The 22,694-nt window shown below is 35.2% G+C and overlaps 1 protein-coding gene across 4 annotated transcripts in view; it reads left to right on the forward strand.

Annotated features, from left to right (window-relative positions):
* CDase (neutral ceramidase) overlaps positions 1–22,694 on the forward strand; it is a 440,785-nt gene that overhangs the window by 311,845 nt on the left and 106,246 nt on the right. For all 4 annotated transcript variants that reach the window (XM_069812523.1, XM_069812522.1, XM_069812521.1 and 1 more), the window contains exons 5-6: positions 10,444–10,571; positions 17,700–17,898. In XM_069812523.1, coding sequence (XP_069668624.1) covers positions 10,444–10,571; positions 17,700–17,898 — 327 coding nt within the window. The remainder of the gene's footprint in view (positions 1–10,443; positions 10,572–17,699; positions 17,899–22,694) is intronic.

Below are 22,694 nucleotides of genomic sequence, written 5' to 3' on the forward strand. Positions count from 1 at the left end.
ATACAATTATCCAAACAGGAATTCTTTGAGTCATCCTTTCTTATGATGCTAATATAAAGTTCATAATGTGCACGGTTTTGAAATTATACCCCTTTGTTATCACGGAGGGCTTCTGTGGACATACTGTACTTCAAGCGAATGATGAAAATCAGAAATTTAGTCAAGAGAACCCATATAAATACAATGAGAAATAGTGAAATAACAGTATGGCGATAGTGTTGAACAGCAATCTCGTGTGTAAAAAAAAAAAAAAGTGAACCAATAAGATTTCACTTTAACTCATCAAAACGTCTTTCCAAATCTTGTGCAAACACATCTTATGTCAAGGCAAGGATACAAACTTTAGAAGAAGATATTTAAATGCCATCTTATGTTAGATATTTGTTAGTTTTCATGATATGAAATTGTTTTTCGCTCTCCTGTAAAATTGAATATTTTGACATACAATGTTGCTGTTCAACACCATCAATAAGCTATTTTGAAACGCCCAGCGCCGTAGCCACGTGGTCTAAAGCGTGACTAGTAATACTGAAGAAGCTCTGATCCATAACTTCATGAGGGAAGATATTTGTTACGCAGTTCTACCGGTCTGTGGGACAGGTGCTCAAAGAGTATCGTTCGTGATGAATCCACACCTTCATTTTTAACCACTTCATGCCAGAATTATTTTTCATAATTTTCGGAGATATCTCCCCTCCTGGGCCCTATTTCTAACTTTTGATTGAAAAAAAAATGAAATCATGCCAAAGTACAAGATTAGTGACTTAATTAATGAAAAGATTATATTTGACAACTTGAGAGTACTCTAATTTAGATCTTTCGGCGTTCCTAAAATCTCTTATTTATCATAACAAATTTCTTTCTAGTCGATTTAGCCATATTTTCCCATATTTTATAATAAGGAGACATCTATAGTTACAGAAATAACTGGCAGCAACATGTTCACCGCATAGAAAGAACTCTAATTTCTAGTCACATTTTTTACCTACTGTCCAACAGGGAAGAGAACATTAGAAAGATCTTTAAGAAGATGGCTTGAGACCGTAACAGACCATTAGGCCCAGTACTTGTTAGGATGATGATGAGGATGATGATGATGATGATGATGAAGACACAAAAAGAGTAGAAAAAAACTGCTACACTGCTATGCACTCTCAACACTGCACTGTCAGCGGCCGGCGCCGGGACAAAATTAATAACTTTTCTCATATCCAACAGGTCTTTTTATGACACTTTGTACAGAAGTTACAGGTAGCATATATTTTTGTGTGAAAACTCTGGTTACATGTGTACGAAAGAAACTACCTCGTTACTAGGGCTGCTTTTAGACAAAATTAATAACTTCTGTCCTATTCAAAAGATTTTTATGTAACTTTCTACAGAATTTACAGAAATCATATATTTTTTATTCACAGACTTCGGTTATGTTTATAGACGAAGAATTACTCCTTTACTGGGGATGAATTTATACAAAATTAATGACTTCCCTAGTATCCAACAAAATTTTATGAAACTTCGAACAGAATTTACAGATAAAATATATTTTTATGTACAAACTCTGATTATTATTGTATAAGAAAAACTAACTATACGAGTGTGTATAAACAATATAACAGATTTTTACGAACGTTTACACATAAATTGCTGGTAGCATATATTTCTCGTGTACGAACTCTCGGTTATATCTGTATAAGAGGAACTACCCCTTTATTAGGGGTGTATTTAGGGAAAATTAATAATTTTTATTTAATAAATTTTTATGAAACTTTCTATAGCAGTTAAAAGTAGCACAATTTTTTTTTTCTCAAAGTCACTGACTTGCGAAATAGTTTTCTTTCATAGTTTCTCTGACGGGATTTTATTAGTCTGCGCTTAATATTGATTCTACCTTCGAAATATTTACACGTTCTTCCTACTCAAGTAATTTTCAACATTTAAATATAATAATGTGGGGTTCTTACAGAAAATGGCAGTTTTATAAATTCCATAAAGATCTGACATCTAGCAGATACTGCTATATCAAATCGTTCTCATTGCTCTTGCATACTCTTAAAATAGGCCTGCACTTACACATAAACAGGATAATTAGTTACATTTGAAAATAAGGGGTGTCAAACATAAATCATGTCAATTCACTCTGTGTCACTGAACGTTATGCCCTTCCGAACTTTCGAAGCATTTCTCACAAGCCCATGACAGTACCTTTAGTATTAAAACCGAATGAGACAAAACTGGCTATTTCTGTCTAGACAAAGCTTTGACATTCCAGAAAGGTAATGAAGATCACAGTGTTTTAAACGAAACAATTTCCGACATACAGTGTTTAAAATAGAGGTGGGATTTTAGTACACTCTAAGGAGTTCTTAAGGCTTAGGCTACTTAATTACTCTATATGGGTTAATCAGGACAATATTAATTAGATGCCTTTACTTTTAATTGAGTATACAAGTAAACCTATGTGAATGTGTAAATTTACACATTATTACATCCGTTGGTATTACTTTCCAGCCAAAATTACTTACAAGTGGTTTTATACTTATCTATATATTCTAGTTCACTGCTGTGACCCATCCTTCCCCTACTTGTTACAAATATAACACTCGAGAGATTCGGAAGCAATAACAGGAAAACTGATTATTTCCCTAGTAATTCGCCCTGGATCTCTTTCATGTTATGTTTGTAATAAGTAACAAGTGGGGAGGGACTACAATGGTGCATTACAGGTATCAATTGACTTTTTGTTGAAAGTATTTGTGGACTGCAAACTAATACCACGTGTTTGCCACTATGTACATCTCTCAAAAGCCAGTGAAGGGAAAGAAAATTATGCCTTTATTTATTGCAGCTTTTCTGGATAGTTACCGAATCAGTTGATAATTTTTAAATGTAGTTGGTTATGGAGAAATTGAGGTTATGTGATTATTTTTCTTGATTTTAAAATTGATCTTTTTTACTGTATATAATATGGTGGGAAAATTATTTGGCTAAACTATCGTTGAGGTAGTTTCCTTCGTATTCCGCTTATACTCCTTGCACATACGAATCTGTGACAGATCAGGTTTGGTTAGTTTAAGCTTATTATTATGCCTTGCGTATACCATCAACTGCACTTCCACAAAAAAATACCTTATAAATTCAACGATTTTCACTTCTGAAATCACCGGAACTACCTTAGCGCTAGTTTGACTCGATCAACTGCATTTTCACAAAAAAAAAAAAAAAAAAAAAAAAAACTACTTATAAATGCAACGATTTTCACTTCAGAAATCGCCTAAATACTTCAGCGTTAGTTTCACCATCTTATTATAAATGATGCAGTGATTAAACGATTTAAATAATAACGCCTTTGGTTACCAGTACCTATTTATCTTGTGTATAATCCTGTCTGAACAACTGTTTTGTTTTGTAATTATTTTCCATTGTTTTTCCGAATACTTATGTTTAATTAATTTTGATTCTACGACTCAATATTATAATGTTAATGCACGACTTCAAATAATTTATCCACTATATACAATAAAAAGAATCATTTTTTTAAAACGATTAAGTTAATGACATAACCTCATTTTCTCCATATCCGACTACATTATTTAAAAATTATCAACTGATTCAATTCCTACAATATAATTTCTTAGTAGACTACGTGAAGTTAAATTTTGACATGTTACTGTTCAGTTGGAAATATTTATTTGTTAATGGTACGTGTACATAATTTATATGTTGGATTTTCCCATATACGGTAAATCACTGATGTGTGGCATGTATAGAGAAATCGTATTCATGTTTCACTGTTCTTTAATATTTTCTGTTAATTTTTATCGGTGTAACATAATATCGCTGTAATTAATGCATATTTTGCTCAGGTACTTATCTTACAAAAATATTGGTGTAACAAAATCACCGATAAAAGTCATAGATATTTAATTGTCACAGTCACAGTGGTCATAGATACTTGAAAATATCGTTTAAGCTCATCTCTACAAATCCGCATGACGTGTTCCATCGTTCAGGAATTGTGGGCTACAGACTGACGTTCAACGCGCGTCGGTTTCACTTCCTCCCCCCTAGACAGGCCACGCTTTTGGACAAGGCCGTGATAGCTCTGGTTGTTTTTTTTTTCAATTAAACTGGAAGTCTGCTTCAATGATATAATTGGTCGATGTTTGTGGTTCGAATCTCGGTAAAATCGATCTATTTTTTTAATGTTTTTTTACATATATTTCAAAGAAATAAGACGATAATGAAAGGAATTTGGAAATAAAGATTCCAAGATTCGTATTAAGCGCAAATTAATGGGGTAATTGTTTACATATGGGTACAGTTAATGTTTTTGACGTATTACACAATGGACCAATACTGTACAGTTACTATTCATGAAATCTGTGATCTATACTAATAATAAATCTGTAGCCAAAATTTTTCTGGTAATTTTCGATTTTCCAAAATTATTTGGTGTTAACATGTATAATTAACCACCCTGAAACCGAAAATCGCTTTTTTGACATTTTTGTTTGTATGTCTGTCTGTCTGTCTGTCTGTCTGTCTGTCTGTCTGTCTGTCTGTTTGTTACCTTTTCACGCAATAATGGCTGAACGGTTTTCGATGAAAATTGGAATATAAAATAAGTTCGTTGTAACTTAGATTATGGGCTATATGACATTCAAAAAACTTTATTTAAAAAGGGGGTTATAAAGGGGCCTGAATTAAATAAATCGAAATATCTCGCTTATTATTGATTTTTGTGAGATACGTTACATAACAAAAGTTTCTTTAAAAATGATTTCCGATCAGTTTTATTCATGCAAAATTGTGATAGGACTGATATTTAATGAGATAAATGAGTTTCAAAATTACAATAACATCGCCATCTAAGGCGGTGTAATGAAATAAAAAGCAAATGACTTCGTCTATAAGGGGCTTTGGACAACAACAATCGAAAGCTATGAAACATAGCCTACAGAGAATGTTTCTGCGTTTGTATGAAGTAATATCGGTAGCTAAATTAACCGATTTGTATAATTAATTATTGATTCACTATTGGAAAGTGTAGTTTCTCTAGATGTACATAATGCTATAATGTTATTACAGTAACTTCTGAGTGAATTGAGGACAGGTAAGATTAAAATAGCTTCTTATGCACAGAAAACTTGATAGGCTATTCTGTACATTCGTTTCCTGTATTTCCTAAAATAATTTTTATGACCAAATGAGTGGTCTCTGGACCAAAATGATCGCATTTTAATTTTTTTAATACAATTTAAATTAAGTAACATAATAAACGATTTATCCTTCTATCAAACACGAATGTTCCCTGGATCAAATGTCCTATTTTAATTATGTAATTACTTTATATTTATTTCTAATGGGTGCAGCGGAGCGCACGGGTACGGCTAGTTGAATAATAAAATTATAATAGGTAACGCGTCAAATTAACAGTCATAATAGTAATATGCGTTACAAGAGCGGTATGTTGAAGTTTTCATGTTAGAGGAAAAATTTGAAAAAGCGAAACGTAGTTGAGCTTTTTTAAATTCCGAGATTGAAAGAAAACATACCGCTCGTGTATCGTACATTATTTTGTGCGAAAATCGTTTATTACATACCTGAAAGAGGAATTTCTAATTAGTTGCAATGAAATCTCCATCTTGGTTTCTGTTCAATGACGGCAAATTTGCAAAACAAAAATATCTATCTTCAACATTGTTGCTTTAAAATGTTTTCTGTGTTTACTATACTCCAGCAGGCCGTGATATACGTCTGTCTTTTTTTCCCCTAGTCTATGATCAGTCTGGAATCCTGTTGATTTTTTCACGGCTTCCTTAATGTTACTTGCATCACGAATGCAGTAACTTTAGTGGAGTTGTAGAGTTTACTTAATTTTTTTAAGTATTTAAAAACAATAATTAACAGTGCAATTTAGGTGAAATTGCAGTGGTAAGTTACCAATTTATAATCATTACTGTATTGAAAGTCTCTAAAAATAATATGTTAAAAGCCTAAAGCAGTAAAATCAATATGTCACTTAAGCAGTAAGAAGAGGGAAATTGTTATGTGTGTAAGGTTGGGAATACTGAATGTGGAATTTTACATTTTCCGCGGATTGGTTTTGTGCGGAAACCAAGCAAATACGCACGATCTCCCACAAATACAGTTTACACCCTGTTCTTGAAGAGCATCTTGTCGCGGTTTATCCTATAGGGTAAACATTGGTAATTTCGTGGCAGTGGTTATTTCGTCATACTTTTTCTTTGCTCTTTTGTCAACTAACCAATGGTGTTACGAGATCCAAATTTCCGCCAAAGGATTGCATATGTTGTCCAGTTTCCAGAAACATACAGCTAAGCTTTGTATGGCTATTGTAGTTGCTTCAGTGAGCTTTTATGTTTGGAGAGAGCAAGTTTGCGTCGACTTCTGAGGCATACCAATTTTGTGGATGTTTGTAATTACATTACAGGCTTATTACTAAAGGTAAGCATATGATATCTGGTACAAAGATTTATTGTATCTTCATAAAATTTTAGGAAATGTTTTTGGAATTTTAGGTAGAGCTGTAGTCGCCATATAGGCTTAGCTTTACTGATAGAAATCTTACCTGTTTGAGGCGAAATTTTGTTGAGCATTAAGTGTTACATTTTATACTATTTTAAAAATTGTATTACAATAGGCATTTTAGAAATCTGAAGACAAGATGTGATAACAAAAAAGAAAACGGAGACGCAATGGGTTCAGTGTAGCTTCTGTTTGAATTGTTATCATGCTAAGTGTCAATGATAAGTGCTAGATGACTTACTTGCAAGAATTGTGACAGAAGATGGAACATGGCTCCACCATTTTGGACCGGAGACAGAGGCAGACATTGGAGTGGCATCATGCAAATTCACCGAAGCAATAGAAATTCAAAAGTACACCTTTGGCAGGAAACGTTATGGCTACTGTGTTTTTCGATTCAGAAGGACTCTTGCTTGTGGACATCACGCCACACGGAACCACCATTAATTCTGACGGATATGTTGCAACTCTCAAGAAACTTTATGTTCGACTGAGTCGTGTTCGACGACATCGGGAGAAGCAGGATGTTCTGCTATTGCACGACAATACACAGCCATATGTCAGTCACAAGACCACAGACCAGATCATAAAATTCGGATAGACAACACTGAAACATCCGCCTTACAGTCCTGATTTGGCACCGTGGGATTACTATCCCTTTGGTAAACTGAAGGATCCCTTCGCGGAACGAGGTTAGAAGATGACTCCCTTGTGCACGCTGCTAAAGAGTGGCTCAGACGTGATGGTCCAGACTTTTACCGTGCTGGTCTATAGGCCCTCGTTCCTAGGTTAGGTAAGGCAGTTGAAAGGGACGGGGATTATGTGGAAAAGTGATATTTTGTTCCTTAAGGATGCGTCTACATTCTGTGAAAATAGCAAAGCTGTAGGATAAAAATATAATTTTTAAACGAACGTTATGCATTACTTTTGGAGTTGCCCTAGTAATATAGGCTATAGTAAAGTCCGTAATAAAAGTGTTCATCCTTTCAGGGCAAAGAAGATCCCTTTTCAATTTCAATTTTTACTTTGATTTCATTCTTATTATGTGTTGATATGTATTTCTACGCTTTCTTGCTATGAATATTAGACGGAATTACTATGTTTGAAGTCTTGTAACAATAAATGAGAATTTCATTTGACTTTAATGAATTTTTCCACAATTCTTCTACCTCTCACGAAATTATCAATGCAATATCACGAAATTACCAAGATTATCACGAAATAACCAACCTTTCAGCTTAAGTTGTAAAAGTGGTTTTTGGCACATATTCAAGAACGTATCCAATCTTTCATATCTCCAGATTTGTACAGCAAGTTATCATCTTTTAGATGAAAAGATCGGAATAAGGATATATTTACACATTAGCATTTTAAATTAGTTTTCATGAAATTATCACGAAATTACGAATGTTTACCCTAATAATAATAGTAATAATAATAATTACTATTAATACATTATTATTATTATTATTATTATTATTATTATTATTATTATTATTATTATTATTATTATTATTATTATTATTATTATTATTATTATTTCACGTTGCGCACTGGTACTATTTTATTTACGACTACACCCCTGAGAAGAACTTCGGTAGCCTATGGTCTCGAGCAGCACAGAACTGTAATGTGTGGAGAGAAATTGAGAAAGTTTATAAATATGCTCACTAGGTACCTACTTGTAAGATATTAAGTGAATTTTTAGAGAAACCTGGAATAATGTAGGCTGGATAAATTAGTATAAATATAAGCGAAGTGAGCAGGCTTGATCGCCTAACTCTGCTAGGGAAAATAAAATTATTATAAAAACTATTATTAAAATGAGACAATTTAATTATTTCTAAAAATTGTTTTGTTTAAATTATTTTCAGATGTAAATGAATTGCATTATAAGCATTTCTGAACACTGTAAGAATCATAATTTGACCATTAAGAAATAGTAAAAGTGAAAAAAATACTTAAAAAGAGAACAAAAACAACTAAATATTAGTGTAAGTTACATTTGTGGGGAGGCCGAGACGTAGATGGGAGGATAATATTAAAATGGATTTGAGGGAGGTGGGATATGATGATAGAGACTGGATTAATCTTGCACTGGATAGCGACCGATGGCGGACTTATGTCAGGCCGACAATGAACCTGCGAGTTCCTTAAAAGCCACTTGTAAGTAAGTAAGTGACATTAGTGTTACAGGTAAATGTTTGAACGTCAGAAGAATCTGAAAAACCCACGTACGTAGCTCAGATGTGAGAGTCTCCATTTGGAGAGGTCATTTTTCTGACCTTTCAAGCTATTATTATTATTATTATTATTATTATTATTATTATTATTATTATTATTATTATTATTATTATTATTAAGAACATGCATGCATTTTATATTACATCGAAAGTACGTTCACATAATGCTAATTATGATGTACAATAATTAAACAAAATAAATATTCACCTACTTCATTAACTTCCTTTCCTTGTTTATTTAAACAGATAAAATACGAAAAAAGTTTGAAATATATAAATGTATGTCATTGGTATGACATCACAATATAGGCCTTACATTATAACACATTTTATGTGTCATTTATCGCCAACAAATCAAACGCCTTGCCGTCGCAATTGAAGAAATAGGGCCGAGAACACTGCATAAAGTGCTGCTGCAATACAATAATGCATGCCCGCGCTCCGTTAATATGGCGAAAACAGCTATTTAGAACTTGGTTGGGGGATGATTCTACATCTCTTATATTCTCCCGTTCTTGCGCCCTCTATCCAACAATTTTCAAGGGAACTCCTGTGATAACGAAGATGTTTTACAAACTGATATGACGACTCCTTTAACTCCAATGCAGCAGATTTCTTCAGACACGGATTCGAAAAACTACCCGTATGTTGGCAGAGAGTCATAGATAATGTAGGAGAATATATTACTGATTAATTTCTGTCTTCTATTAATTTCGAATTAAAAACTTTTGTCACAGCGAAAAACTCTATAAAGTTTTGCATCAATCCAATATAAGAATAATGAAAAATAGATTGCAATTAACAATACAATCGGCCAGCGAATGCAACTGAATCATGAACAATAAAAATCTAAGTAAGCTGTTCTGTACTATGATCCATGACATTAGAATCGGTAAGCGACTGATTATTAATATTATTATTTATTATTATTATTATTATCATTATCATTATCATTATTGTTGTTTAATCAACTATCCGAAGACAGGTTGGAACTTTGTAAGTGATACCAATAAGGCATAACTCATGAGACAACCAAACCAGAAGATAATAGGGTAGGGTAGCCAGTTCTTTTCCCCCTCCATTGCATACATCACGACTAGTAACATACTCGTATTACGCTAATCAAATTCAAATGTGTACAAACAATTGTTCTACCTCGAACCTCAAAGTGATACCAATAGGGCACCACTTACGAGGCAACTAGGCCAGGAGATAATGGGTTAGGGTAGCCAGTTCCTTTCCCCCCCCCCCTCCGTTGCATACATTGACGATTAGCTACATGTTACACTAATCAGATGCATACAACAAATATTGTTTTTCCTCTGACACATATAGTCAAATGAGAATATGTACTGCCTGATAATATATTATGAACATATCAGCCAGAACTCAATCAGAAGTGGACTGAAGAATAAGGTACGAATTGCTATTGTGACGTTTGTCCATATAGGACAAAGTAATACCATCTTCTCTGATAACTTTATGACATTATTAGTGTAAATCATCAAAGTTATTTAGAAAATGAACGAGTAACATCTGAATACAACCACGTTCAAGAGCTTAAATATCAAGAATATGCAATATTTTTACTAATAATTATATGACATAACAAGATGACTTAAATATCTCTTGGTTTATTTGTCTTTTTCAGAGCATACGTAATGCGCACGAGACAATGACGAAAGGGCGGATATACATGGCACAAGGCGAACTGCTTTATGCGAACATCAACCGGAGCCCCACTGCATATCTCGCTAACCCTCCTGAAGAACGTGCCAAGTATGTAAGAATTTAAATTATGTTTGGCTCAAATGTTGTTGTTGTTGTTCTCCTCCTCCTCCTCCTCCTTCTCCTTCTTCTTCTTCTTCTTCCACTTCGTGCCCACATTCATGTCCTGACCTTCAATTGACTTGACACACGACACCAGGCATTTCCAACTGCTGGTTGTGTGACGTCACACGTCTCTGCTCTCGAGCTTCTTGAAAGGGGAAGCATATGTAAAAGGGCGATGTAGGGAGAGTGGCAGTGGAAGGGGTGAAGATGTTTAAAAAGAGGAGACACAATATTACTTCCCTCACGTGCTCTTCCAGCTCTGCTTCGAGAGGGGAAACGCGCTCCGACGTCACAGTTGACCAGTTGGAAATTACTGCACTACACTATACATTGTGGGATTTCTGCGATGTGGTTCAGCCGAAAATATACACATAACAATCAACAAATTACATTAAGGTATTCATCTACTCGTAATTTTTAATTTATCTTAAAAATTGCATTTTTATGTCGTTTGAAAGCTTGAACTTTCTAGTTTTCAAAAATATATCAGTTTTGTCTGTCTGACGTTCGGTTAAGTAATTAGCTCGGTGTTTATTGACCGGAAGCACCCTTTCTTTAAACCGGAAATGCAGTTCTGCAAGTGTCAATCCGTCACATTCTGTCAATTTTATGTTTTTTTTTTTGTGTAATAACAATTAGAATTTGTCGGTAGAGTTTGACTGTATTATTTTTCATACAGTCAGGAAGCTGTGTGTTTGGTTTTACAGTTTTTCATATTCGCTGGATGTAGATGATTTTTCTTCACGTTCAGTTTTACAGCATTTTACAACACTAATATTATCTCAATTCTAAGTGTCCTTTGTGTTATTTTCATCACTCTTACACCAAAATGAAGCTGAATAACGTAGCTAAGTGCCAAATTACAAAATAATAGTGTCCTACTGCTTACGAAAGTTAATTTAAAACTCCAAGATCTTATTTTTTTATTATTATGTTTGAAATTAAAAAAAATAAAATTACGTTTTTGCTTCGTATATGATAGGAAAAACCTGTTTTCACAGCTTATTCTGTGTTCTTTTAGGAGTAAGACAGTGAAAGAAATTTTGTTCTAATATAAAAATTGAAGGCCAAGGACTGAAACAAACAAATTTTAGTTTTCGCTTTAAAAAACTGCCCCTCTGCACTCGCAATTGAAGAGTTCATTTTGTGTGAAAATTCTTAATTATGTATCGAGTAATCAGGAAAAAAGATAAAAACTGCAAATTTTTTCTCCCAAAGGTAGATAAGTACCTTAAATTTACAACGGATAAACATCCGTGTAGTTCTGTTGGTAGAGCCTAACTACGGATACAAAGTGTCGGACTCTGTACCAGGAAATGACCGGATGTTTTTCGTTGTCAAACTTCCAGGATGGCTCCGGCATGCACTCAATCTCCTTCCTGTCAAATTGAGTTGAAGTGTGATGCTATCAGCATCACCTCATTCTAATGCAAACTTCATGGAAGCAAGGAGATCTACCAGTGATAGTAAACGTGTCGGTTACTATAGTAATCATCGTGCGCTATGGTTTGCTACCTATTGCTTATCTCCGCTCCCATTTATGCTGAATATGTCTCGACAACGTGAATTGTGTCTCTTCAAGAAAATTCACTTGCAAATTTTTCCAAATTTAACTTGTCGACTGCTGATTATTGCTCAGTGATGATTTTAGCCTGGTTTGTTACGAATTTTTTGGCACTAATGCGAACGTATTATTATTTCGAATTCTCGCGTTACACTGTCTCGGCTGCCGCGCGAACCACAAATTCGTGCCTCAACTTCCCCCTCGCAAGTATCTCTAGATGACATCAAATGCTTCAACTCAAGGTCATGTTGGTTACACTGATCCTTCGTTTGTCGATCGCCGTTTATTACATTGGAATATGTCGTGTAGTTTAGAAATTATCGGCGCTCCTGGAAATGTGTCGGTCAACTTTCTGAGATAGCACCCTAGTACTGGACCGAACCTATAGACCAGGGTTGGGCAGAATTATGCACTCTGTGCTAGCACGGTGTACTACGAGAGAAGTGTGCTTATAGAGTGCACGAAAACCGGTTTAAGTTGCGGTACTTACTGTATGTTTCAAAAGAAAATGTTGTCCTACCAAACTAAATTAGAACTGCGACGGTTGACCTGCGCTGCACGTTGGTTGCGCCATTTGCGACGGTTGATCTGCGCGTGTGTGTTGGTCCACGTGGGCGCCAATCACGATGGTTGCTCTCTCCTTCCTCTGCCGCGTCGCCGACAAAGTCCGGATCGCTTAGCTCAGCTGAGACGCCAATACACGATTCTGTCCCACGGTAGAGATGATCTCTTTTCAGGGACACTGTGGTTTTGTGGGTGAAGGATTTTAATGTGATTTTTGTCGATCACACGAACACAATGAGAAAAACGAAGGAGTAAAGTTCCACTAATCTGGTTTATTATGATCACGTCCCTACGTGAGTATGAACGACGGAATACTGGCTGTTGTCTCCTCTGTAATCTCGGCAAAGTTTTTCTTTTATCTAACGCCTGTTTAAATCACCACTACTACTTCCCGAGTAAGTAACAAACTAAAAAAACACGAAGTCTCCACTTTACCACCTCGATCGGCTCAATGGCCGGGAATTGTATGAGAGCGTGTCTTGGTTCGCCCCACGTTTAAATACCTACCGTGGTGACGCGCTCCCAGGACGCTACTTTTGTTTATGCTAGCTAAAGCCATCGCGCGCGTTCCTCGACAAGGAAAATCCACGCTAGAGTTCAACAGCCTTGCGCGCGTCTCTGGGTTGAGTTCCCACACACTTAGGCTTAATGTACTTGCCGCCTGCATGTCTGTGTGAGAACAAAACACCTATTATACGCTTCGCCGCTCACAAGCGCTTGGGTTGGAATACCTTAAGAAACGGAGAAATCTCTGAGATGAAGCTATACCGTATTTTATATAAAAGAAATATCTCTTCCTATCCTAGACAACCCGACTACAGCTTCAGAACACTAAGTAATGAAACACTTCCTTACACACAAACCATATCTGTTGCACATTAATTCATATTACTCAGTTTCTCAAGATTTCGAGAAATTTTATTAGCACAAGCTATGCGAAGAGCTGCCGTTAAAAGCCCATCATTCCTTGTTTGAGATTAGTTTATTTTCATAATAAAAAATAACTGTTCACATCTATAAGTGGAACCAAATAAACACAGAACTTTCGCACACAGTTTATGCAGATTGGGAAAGTGTCCTCTTGGGAATCCGTCATAAAACTGCATAAGACTCGACCTTGAATCATATTATTTCGCTCGCATCTCTCGATCACATCGTAGGTCAATCAATTCACACTGTAATGAAGGGGGGACGTTATCAATAATCAATTTGGAATCAAAACATGTAGCAAAATACGCAAATCCATTTCCAGGCAATCTAAATCGAGGAACCTTGTTGTAAATTCCTCTAATAGACCAGATAGAACACATGCGTACATTTCGAATTGTTCATTGTTCAACAATTCCATGCTCTTAGATAAGGACGGGAAATGATATATTTCGCCCTTTTGCATTCGACATATCCATAACAATTTCTCCTTAAAATCTGCAATTCTATCTGCAAATTGTATAATAAGAATTTCTTTTCCCAGAAGTCCTAGATTTAGCTCATTTAAATGCTGTGTAAGATTGTTAGGAATGTGAAATCAGAAATCCAATCTGAATCAGTCAACTCGGGAACAGGTTGATTGATGTTTCATTTCCATGTACGCTTTTATTTCTTCAATTAGTTCCAGGAAGCAATGCAACATTTCCCCCCTGCTCAACCATCGAAATTCAGTAAAATACGGTATATTTCCATATTCAGTATCTACCTCAGTAAGGAAAGTATTAAAGTGCCTGTGATTTAACACTCGAAATCTGATGAAAATCACTATCCTCACAACAGTTGCCATAACATCTTTCATTACGATACTCTTTGCACAGAGGTTCTCTTGATGAACAATGCAGTGAATCGGGACAAAATTGGGACTTTGATCTCCCAACTTAGCATTCAGACGCCCTACAAAGTCTGCGACGTCGAGTATCGCTTAACATCACTCGTGATATCCACCCTACAACTGACTGACTAGCTGCCAGCGCGCTGCAGTGCACGCACTTAGAATTCCCCGTGCGCACGGAGGGCAAATGCACTCAAACGCCCATCCCTGCTACAGACGCATTCACGTAAAAATCCATGTACGAAACGAAATTTGTGTCCTAGAAGAGTTAATTTTTAATATTCATTTCAGTACCAAATAATCATAATCCAGTCAAGAATGTAGACCAGAATGTTCGATTTCATCATAGCTATCCTGAAGTGTAATAAGCAGGGGGCGGATGTTGATGACCTAAAAATCTACTTAAAATGATCATTAAAATGCCCTTAAACTAATAAAAAATGTATTATATGACTTTCTTGTGTTAAATTCTATCGTACCAGGTTTACATGTTTCGACCTTTTATGGTTCATCCTCAGAACTGAGGAAACTCATATAATACATATTCCAAAGTGATACAGTGTTAAAAGTTGTGTAATAAAGATGCATAATGAAAAAAATGATATGAAATTAAAAGAAAATTATATTTAAATATTATTCAAAGTACTCGCCACAACTTCTTAAAAATTAGTCACCTTGTTTCAAATCTCGGAGGAGGCAACTTCCTGGAATTTGACTAAGATAAAGGAAAAGAAAATGCAACAAAATGAAGGTTTTAAGAAAAAAACTATAGATTTTAATGAGAGTTTACAATGTGTTCCAACGGGGGTGGTCTATGTCAGTGCCTTCATTCTCCGTCTCGTCGTCCTTCCGCGCTTCACTTTTGTTACCAGATCTTCCAGATGAAGGAGTGTGAATGACAAAACAAATTGTGGGCGCAGTGTGCATTCTTGTAATCTTTATGTTAAAAATAGTGTCTACTACAGTAGACATCCCTTCCGAACCATGTTGAGGACACAATGTCCTGTCCAGGACATGGTGAAAGTTTGTGCCCTTCCAAACATAAATTCTAAAGACACCCTCGTACCGACAAAAGTGGTCAAGCATTTTTATATTACTTCCGTTGTGTAAACAGCGTATTCCGAATCTCACCGGTCTGGTGGCATCAATGACGTCACGTTGCAACGAAATAAGGAACAAAACTGCTGGAAGGATCGATGCTTTCATGGCGACTGTGTAAGTGGTTATCTGTGCTATGCTAGCAAAATTTTGCGAAATTTCCGTACTGCCATCTCGTTCAAAGAAAAGAGATCATAAACAACTTATTTCTTGAACCAGTAGTAATAACTGATCCTTTGACATGTTCGCTCATAAACCATTAACATATTGCTTTTAAGTTGTGCTCATTACAAACAATACAGCAGAACTAAAGCAGAACACACCGCCATGACACAACAGTGCACGACGTCATTCGTCTGCTAATTCCCGCCCTATACAAGAACCAATCAGATTCACTGATGGCGGCTGATGGAGACTGCCACCACCTCTACAAGTTGATGGCACCAGTGCGACACCGGTGGAGCATCAATGACGTCATCGGTGGAATTCGGAACACCCTGATGCCATCGGATTGCTCACCGGTGAGATTCGGAATACGCTCAAAGTGAAGCGTTCAGAGGAAGGAGGGATGGACTTTAGAGTCTGTTCCAGACTATAAAACTCAAAATTCACTGTTATTCACTTATTCAGTAGGTAATTACTACTGACATATTTGGTTAGAAAATGATTTAACAGACCTATCGGTAAAGAAGAAAGTAAAATGCATTCCAAATGATCTAAATGTTCTTCAAAGTACTAAAAATTAAAAAAAAAAAAAAAATGTCGAAAACAGTATATAAGTGACCTATTAGTTAAAAAACTGTAATATAACTAATTACTTTTTTACGTTGATATTAACATGTAAAGGATTTCTATATTACTAGGCATCGTCCTAATATGAAAAATAAGAAGATGACATTTCATCAACATCCGCCCCCTAGTAATGAGAGATCTTCCCGTTCATGATCTTAATTCTGGTTGATTAATTTAACATTTTCATCCTAAATTACACATGTTGACAATTGAGGACCTCGGTATCAAAATGGGACAAGTCAGTTTTCTTTTTAAATGGAGTTAGTAATGTTTCCTCTATGCAGAAAGTGATTACTTCCTCAAAAAGCCTGGTTCGTATTTCGGTGCCTGATCTGCAGCTATTTTAAGTTGAGTTAACCATGGCAGACATTTGGCTGAGAAGTTCGTTAATTCATGTATGTGACGTTATGTAAAGATCCATCTTTATGGACGAGGATAGCTTAGTAAAGACAACTCGTTTTGGTTTTTTTTTTTTCTGTAGTTGAGTTTTCGAGATTTCCGAAAAAGTTTAATTAAAAATAGAAGAAAAATGGAAAACCCGGGTAACGCCGTTTGCTTTCAGCTAGTTGTTTTATAATGCTGTTGTACAAAAAATGACGCGTGCAACACGTTTATATTACACAGTTATTGCACTCATCAGAATTGACTTATGCCATAACGTATAATATTATGAACTTGTTTCGTAATATACATTAGAAATTCTTCTTTCAAACTATAGTTTTGATAAAATTGTTATTGTAATAATATTATTACTATTAGAAAGTGCTCATATTTTTATTCAGACGACACATTTTTTTGGGGGATATCCGTAGGCTACAATTACTTTATTTTCTATGAAATTAACAATTTCATTTTGGATCAAGAGTATAAATTTTACGCAAATTAATAATAATATTAGTATCGATTACAATTAAGAAACGAAGACTCCAATTATTCGGTGTCTTTAGTGCGATATTTTTTGCCTTTTTTCTTTGATCTTCTACAGGAAACCGAATAAGGAAAATTAATGTAGACCTACTGTACATATCTATTTATACTTATTACGGTAATGTGTTTTGTAATTTTAATCGAGTTTACAATTACTGAATTTTCTCAAACTTTTGACGAATTATAGTTAAGTACGCACTACAGAAATTATGACTGTTGAAACGATGAAAGGCTTTGTTTTATGCTAGTTACTACGAATCAATATGAAAGATGGCTATTGCTTGGAACTATTTATTATGAACTGTTGCAGGTACGAGTACGATGTCGATAAGACGATGGTGCAGCTGAAGTTTGTAACAGAGAGCGGGCGCCCCATGGGAGCCATTAACTGGTTCGCCGTTCATCCTACCAGCATGAACAACACGAACCACCTAGTCTCTAGCGACAATGTGGGTTATGCATCAGTTCTCTTCGAGCAACGCATGAATAAGGGATATCTGATCGGGAAGGTAACAATACTTAAATTGTAATATCTTACAGTATTTGCAATCCCTCTTTCGACTTTTAACGTCTATATTCGACCCTCAAAACATTCCTGTCCCTGTGCCATAAAAGCTAATGAGGACCACTGTGTGGGGTGTGATCACACTCCAAGTACTTTTTTGGTTTTGGAGAGGGGATACGTAGATTTATACGTTGTTGCATGATTTATTCAAGTTAAGAATTACATTACTGATGATTCAATTTAAAAAGTGATCCATTGTCACACACGCACATACATATGCGCGCGCTTTTCAATGTATGATTTAGAGTTCACAGAATTTCGGCTCTCCGTTACATCTGAGACAAAACAAGATCTTTCCAGAGTTCCTCAGGTAACCTGTGGCGAATCATCGGCCCTATCTCGCCAAATAGGCCTACTATTTCGCTATCACCAATTCCATCGACGCTAAATAAACAGTAGCCGATACAGCGTTGTGAAATAAATAAATAAATAAATAGATAAATATTTAGTATATATACATAATTATAAGAGTAATAGTAATAGTTGCAGTAGTAAAAAAAGGTAAAGGTAAAGGTAAAGGTACCCCCTTTACATGCCATGAAGACACTTGGGAAGGTATGGAGGTACGGCCTCATGCTTTCTTGACCTCGGAACTAGAATAAGGTTGTGCGGTTGGCACCATGTATCTGACAGCCTAGTTCTAGAAGTAGATAATAATAACAATAATAATAGCAGTAGCAGAGCAGTAGTAGACATAAGCTTCTTGTCTATGCGGATGACGTGAATATGTTAAGAGAAAATCCACAAACGATTAGGAAAAATACAGAAATTCTACTTGAAGAAGTAAAGCGATAGGTTTGGAAGTAAATCCCGAAAAGGCAAAGTATATGATCATGTCTCGAGACCAGAATATTGTACGAAATGGAACTATAAAAATTGGGGATTTTTCCTTCGAAGAGGTGGAAAAATGCAAATATCTTGGAGAAACAGTAACAAACATAAATGACAGTCGGGAGAGAATTAAACGCAGAATAAATATGGGAAATGCCTGTTATTATTCGGTTGAGAAGCTGTCAAAAAAAATGAAAGTTAGAATTTAGAAAACAGTTATATTACCGGTTGTTCTGTGTGGTTCTGAAATTTGGACTCTCACTCTGAAAGAAGAACAGATATTAAGAGTGTTTGAGAATAAGGTTCTTAGAGGGACTATTTGGGGCTGAGGGATGAAGTTACAGGAGGATGGAGAAAGTTACACAATGCAAAACTGCAGACATTGTATTCTTCACCTGACATAATTAGGAACATTAAATCCAGACGTTTGAGATGGACAGGGCATGTAGCACGTATGGCCGAATCCAGAGTGTTAGTGTTAGAAGGATAATATTAAAATGGATTTGAGGGAGGTGGGATATGATGGTAGGGACTGGATTAATCTTGCTGAGGATAGGGACTGATGGCGGGTTTATGTGAGGGCGGCATTGAAACTCCGGGTTCCTTAAAAGGCATAAGAAAGCAAGCAAGGAAGAAAGTAAGTAGTAGCAGTAGCAGTAATATTCAATAACTAAAACTGTAATCACACTCCTTATAGGGATACGAAGGTTAATAGAAAAATAAAATAGTTTGTGAAAATTACACTTCGGTTGCCATGGAACTTAAGGGCCATATTCAGAAACGTCCCATCAACTTCACTTTCACTTACATCCACCTTTAGTAGGTAGAAAACGTAGAATTAGTATCCAGAGTCACAACTTAACTAGCCGAAAGCTAGTAAGATTCAAGATACTTGAAGACCACATACATACATACATACATACATACATACATACATACATACATACATACATATATACATACATACTGTAAGTGTTCTAACAATGGGCAGGTCTTTCACTGCAAACCCAGCATTCTCCAATCTTTCCCATTTTCTGCCTTTCTCTTAGTTTCGTATATGATCCACATATCTTAATGTCGTCTATCATCTGATATCTTCTTCTGCCCCGAACTCTTCTCCCGTTCACCATACCTTCCAGTGCATCCTTCAGTAGGCAGTATCTACTCAACTAGTGATCCAACCTATTCCTTTTTCTCTTTCTGATTAATTTCAGCATCATTCTTTCTTCACCCACTCTTTCCAACACAACTTCATTTCTTATTCCCTCTGTCACTTCACACACTCCATTCTTCTCCATGTCCAACTGTCCGAAGACAGGTCTGAACCTCACAAGTGATATCAACAAGGCACCATTTATGAGACAACTAGACCAGGACATAATGGGGTAGGATGGCCAATTCCTTCTCTCCTCATTGCATATTACACTAATCAGACGTCAGATGCATACAAACAATAATTTATTGTTCTTCCTCTGACACATATCGTCAAGTGAGATGTACGCCTACTGCCTACTAATAGATTTACATATCAGCCAGAAGCAACATTTCTATTATTATGTATTAATATTTTCTATCACTATTATTATTATTATTATTATTATTATTATTATTATTATTATTATTATTATTATTATTATTATTATTATTATTATTATTATTGCTGACTTAGGGCTTTTAAGGAATCTGGAGGTTCACTGCCGCCTTCATATAAGCCCGCCATTGGTCCCTATCCTGAGCAAGATTAATCCAATCTCTATCATTATATCCCACCTCCATCAAATCCATTTTAATATTATCCTCCCATCTATGTCTCGGTCTCCCTAAAGGTCTTTTTCCCTCAGGTCTCCCAAATGACACTCTATAAATGCATTTCTGGATTCATCCATATGTGCTACATGCCCTGCCCATCGCAAACGTCTGGATTTCATCATCATCATCCTTCACGAATTAGGCCTCTGTAGACCTGTTTCGGCCCCATCTAGCAGTCTTCTTATAGGTCTTCCTGGTCGACGATGTCCTCTAGGTTTATATTGCATCATAATTTTTGGGATTCTTGAATTTTCCATTCTTTTTACATTATCTAGCCAATTGAATTTGTATCTGCTGATTTTTTCTTCTACTGACTCTACTTCTAATTGTTCTAAAATTTCTTCATTCCTTTTTCGGTCTAAAAGAGTATATCCTGCTGTCCTCCTGAAAAATTTCATTTCCGTTGCTTTGATTCTGTTCATGTCTTTTTTCTTTAATGTCCAAATCTCGCTTCCGTATAAAAGGGAGGGTAATGCTAGTGTATTATATATTTTTATCTTGTAGATTTTTGTACTAATTTAGCTTTTAATGTATTGTTTATTATTCCTAGAATTTGTGTAAATTTGGTAATTTTCTTGTTCACATCTTTTTCATTTTGATAAGATATTTCACAACCCAGAAAATTGAAATTTTGCACTTGTTCGAGGCATTGGTTATTGTGTATTATCTTACTTCTGACTGGGTCTTGTCCTAAAAAATGCCATTACTTTTGATTTTTGTGCTGAAATTTCCATCCCAAAATCTTTTAATATTTTATTTAATGTATACAATCCTCTTTGTAAATTATCCTCTGAATTGGAAATGATGACTTGATCATCGGCATAGAGCACTGGTTATTTTGAGTCCTGATGTGTAGATTTGGTTCCATTTTAAAATAATTTCATTTATATAAATATTAAATAAAGTTGGTGATAGTGGACAACCTTGTCGAACTCCATTATTAACTAATTTTCTTTCGGATATACAGTTATTTATTTTGACACTTATTTTGCTGTCTGTGTAGATTTCTATTATATTTTGTAATAGCATATTTGGAATATTTTTATCTTGTAATATGTCGAATAAAAGGTCTCTTCGGACTTTATCAAAAGCTTTCACAAAATCAATAAAAACTATATGGGTTTCTAAATTAAATTCTCTTCTTTTTTCTAACAATAGTTTGATACTAAATAATGGATCTACACATGATCTTCCTTTTCTAAAGCCATTTTGACACTCCAGAAGGAAAGTTTCAACATGTTTTTTTAATCTTTCATTTAAAATCCTACTAAATATCTTATAACATGTGTTGAGGATACTAATCCCTCTATAGTTTTCAACATTCTGTTTATCTCCTGTTTTATATATGGGAATAATTACACTATTTTTCCATTCTTCCGGTAAAGTGGCAGTCAGATATATTCTGTTTAGAAATCTTAGTAATCTTTCTTGGAATAGGTCTCCTGCATATTTATACAATTCTGAATTTAGGTTATCTTCTCCAGGTGATTTACTATTTTTCGTCTTCTTTAATGCTTCTTGTAGTTCTTCTTTTGTAATGCATTGTTCATCTGGGTTTTTTGTGTCCCAGAATTTTGAATCAAAAGTAGGATTGTTCCATAAGTTTTTGTAAAAGTCTAGGAATGTTTCTATTTTGGGGCAATGGTTTATCTTGGCGTATTCCTTTATGTCTCTGTTCATGTATTTAAAATTTTATATGTATTGGGTTTCATTTTATAAATGTCGGTTTCTAAAAAAGATATAAACTCTTTCCATGATTGCCTGTGTCGTTTTCTAATTTCTCTGTTAGCTTTCGCCCTTTTATGTTTATAATCTATTTCATCATTAATGGATTTAATATTCCTAATTATGTCAGGTGAAGAATAAAATGCGTGTAATTCTGCGTTATGTAACTTTCCCCATTCTCCTTTCACTTCATCCCTCTTAGCCCCAAATATTTTCCTAAGAACCTTATTCTCAAACACCCTTAATCTCTGTTCCTCTCTCTAAGTGAGAGTCCAAGTTTCACAACCATACACAACAACCGGTAATATAACTATTTTTAAATACTAACTTTCAGATTTTTTTGACAGCAAACTAGATGACAAAAGCTTCTCAACC

The sequence above is a fragment of the Periplaneta americana genome, chromosome 16 (assembly GCF_040183065.1).
Source record: "Periplaneta americana isolate PAMFEO1 chromosome 16, P.americana_PAMFEO1_priV1, whole genome shotgun sequence".
NCBI classification, from domain to species: Eukaryota; Metazoa; Arthropoda; class Insecta; order Blattodea; family Blattidae; genus Periplaneta; species Periplaneta americana.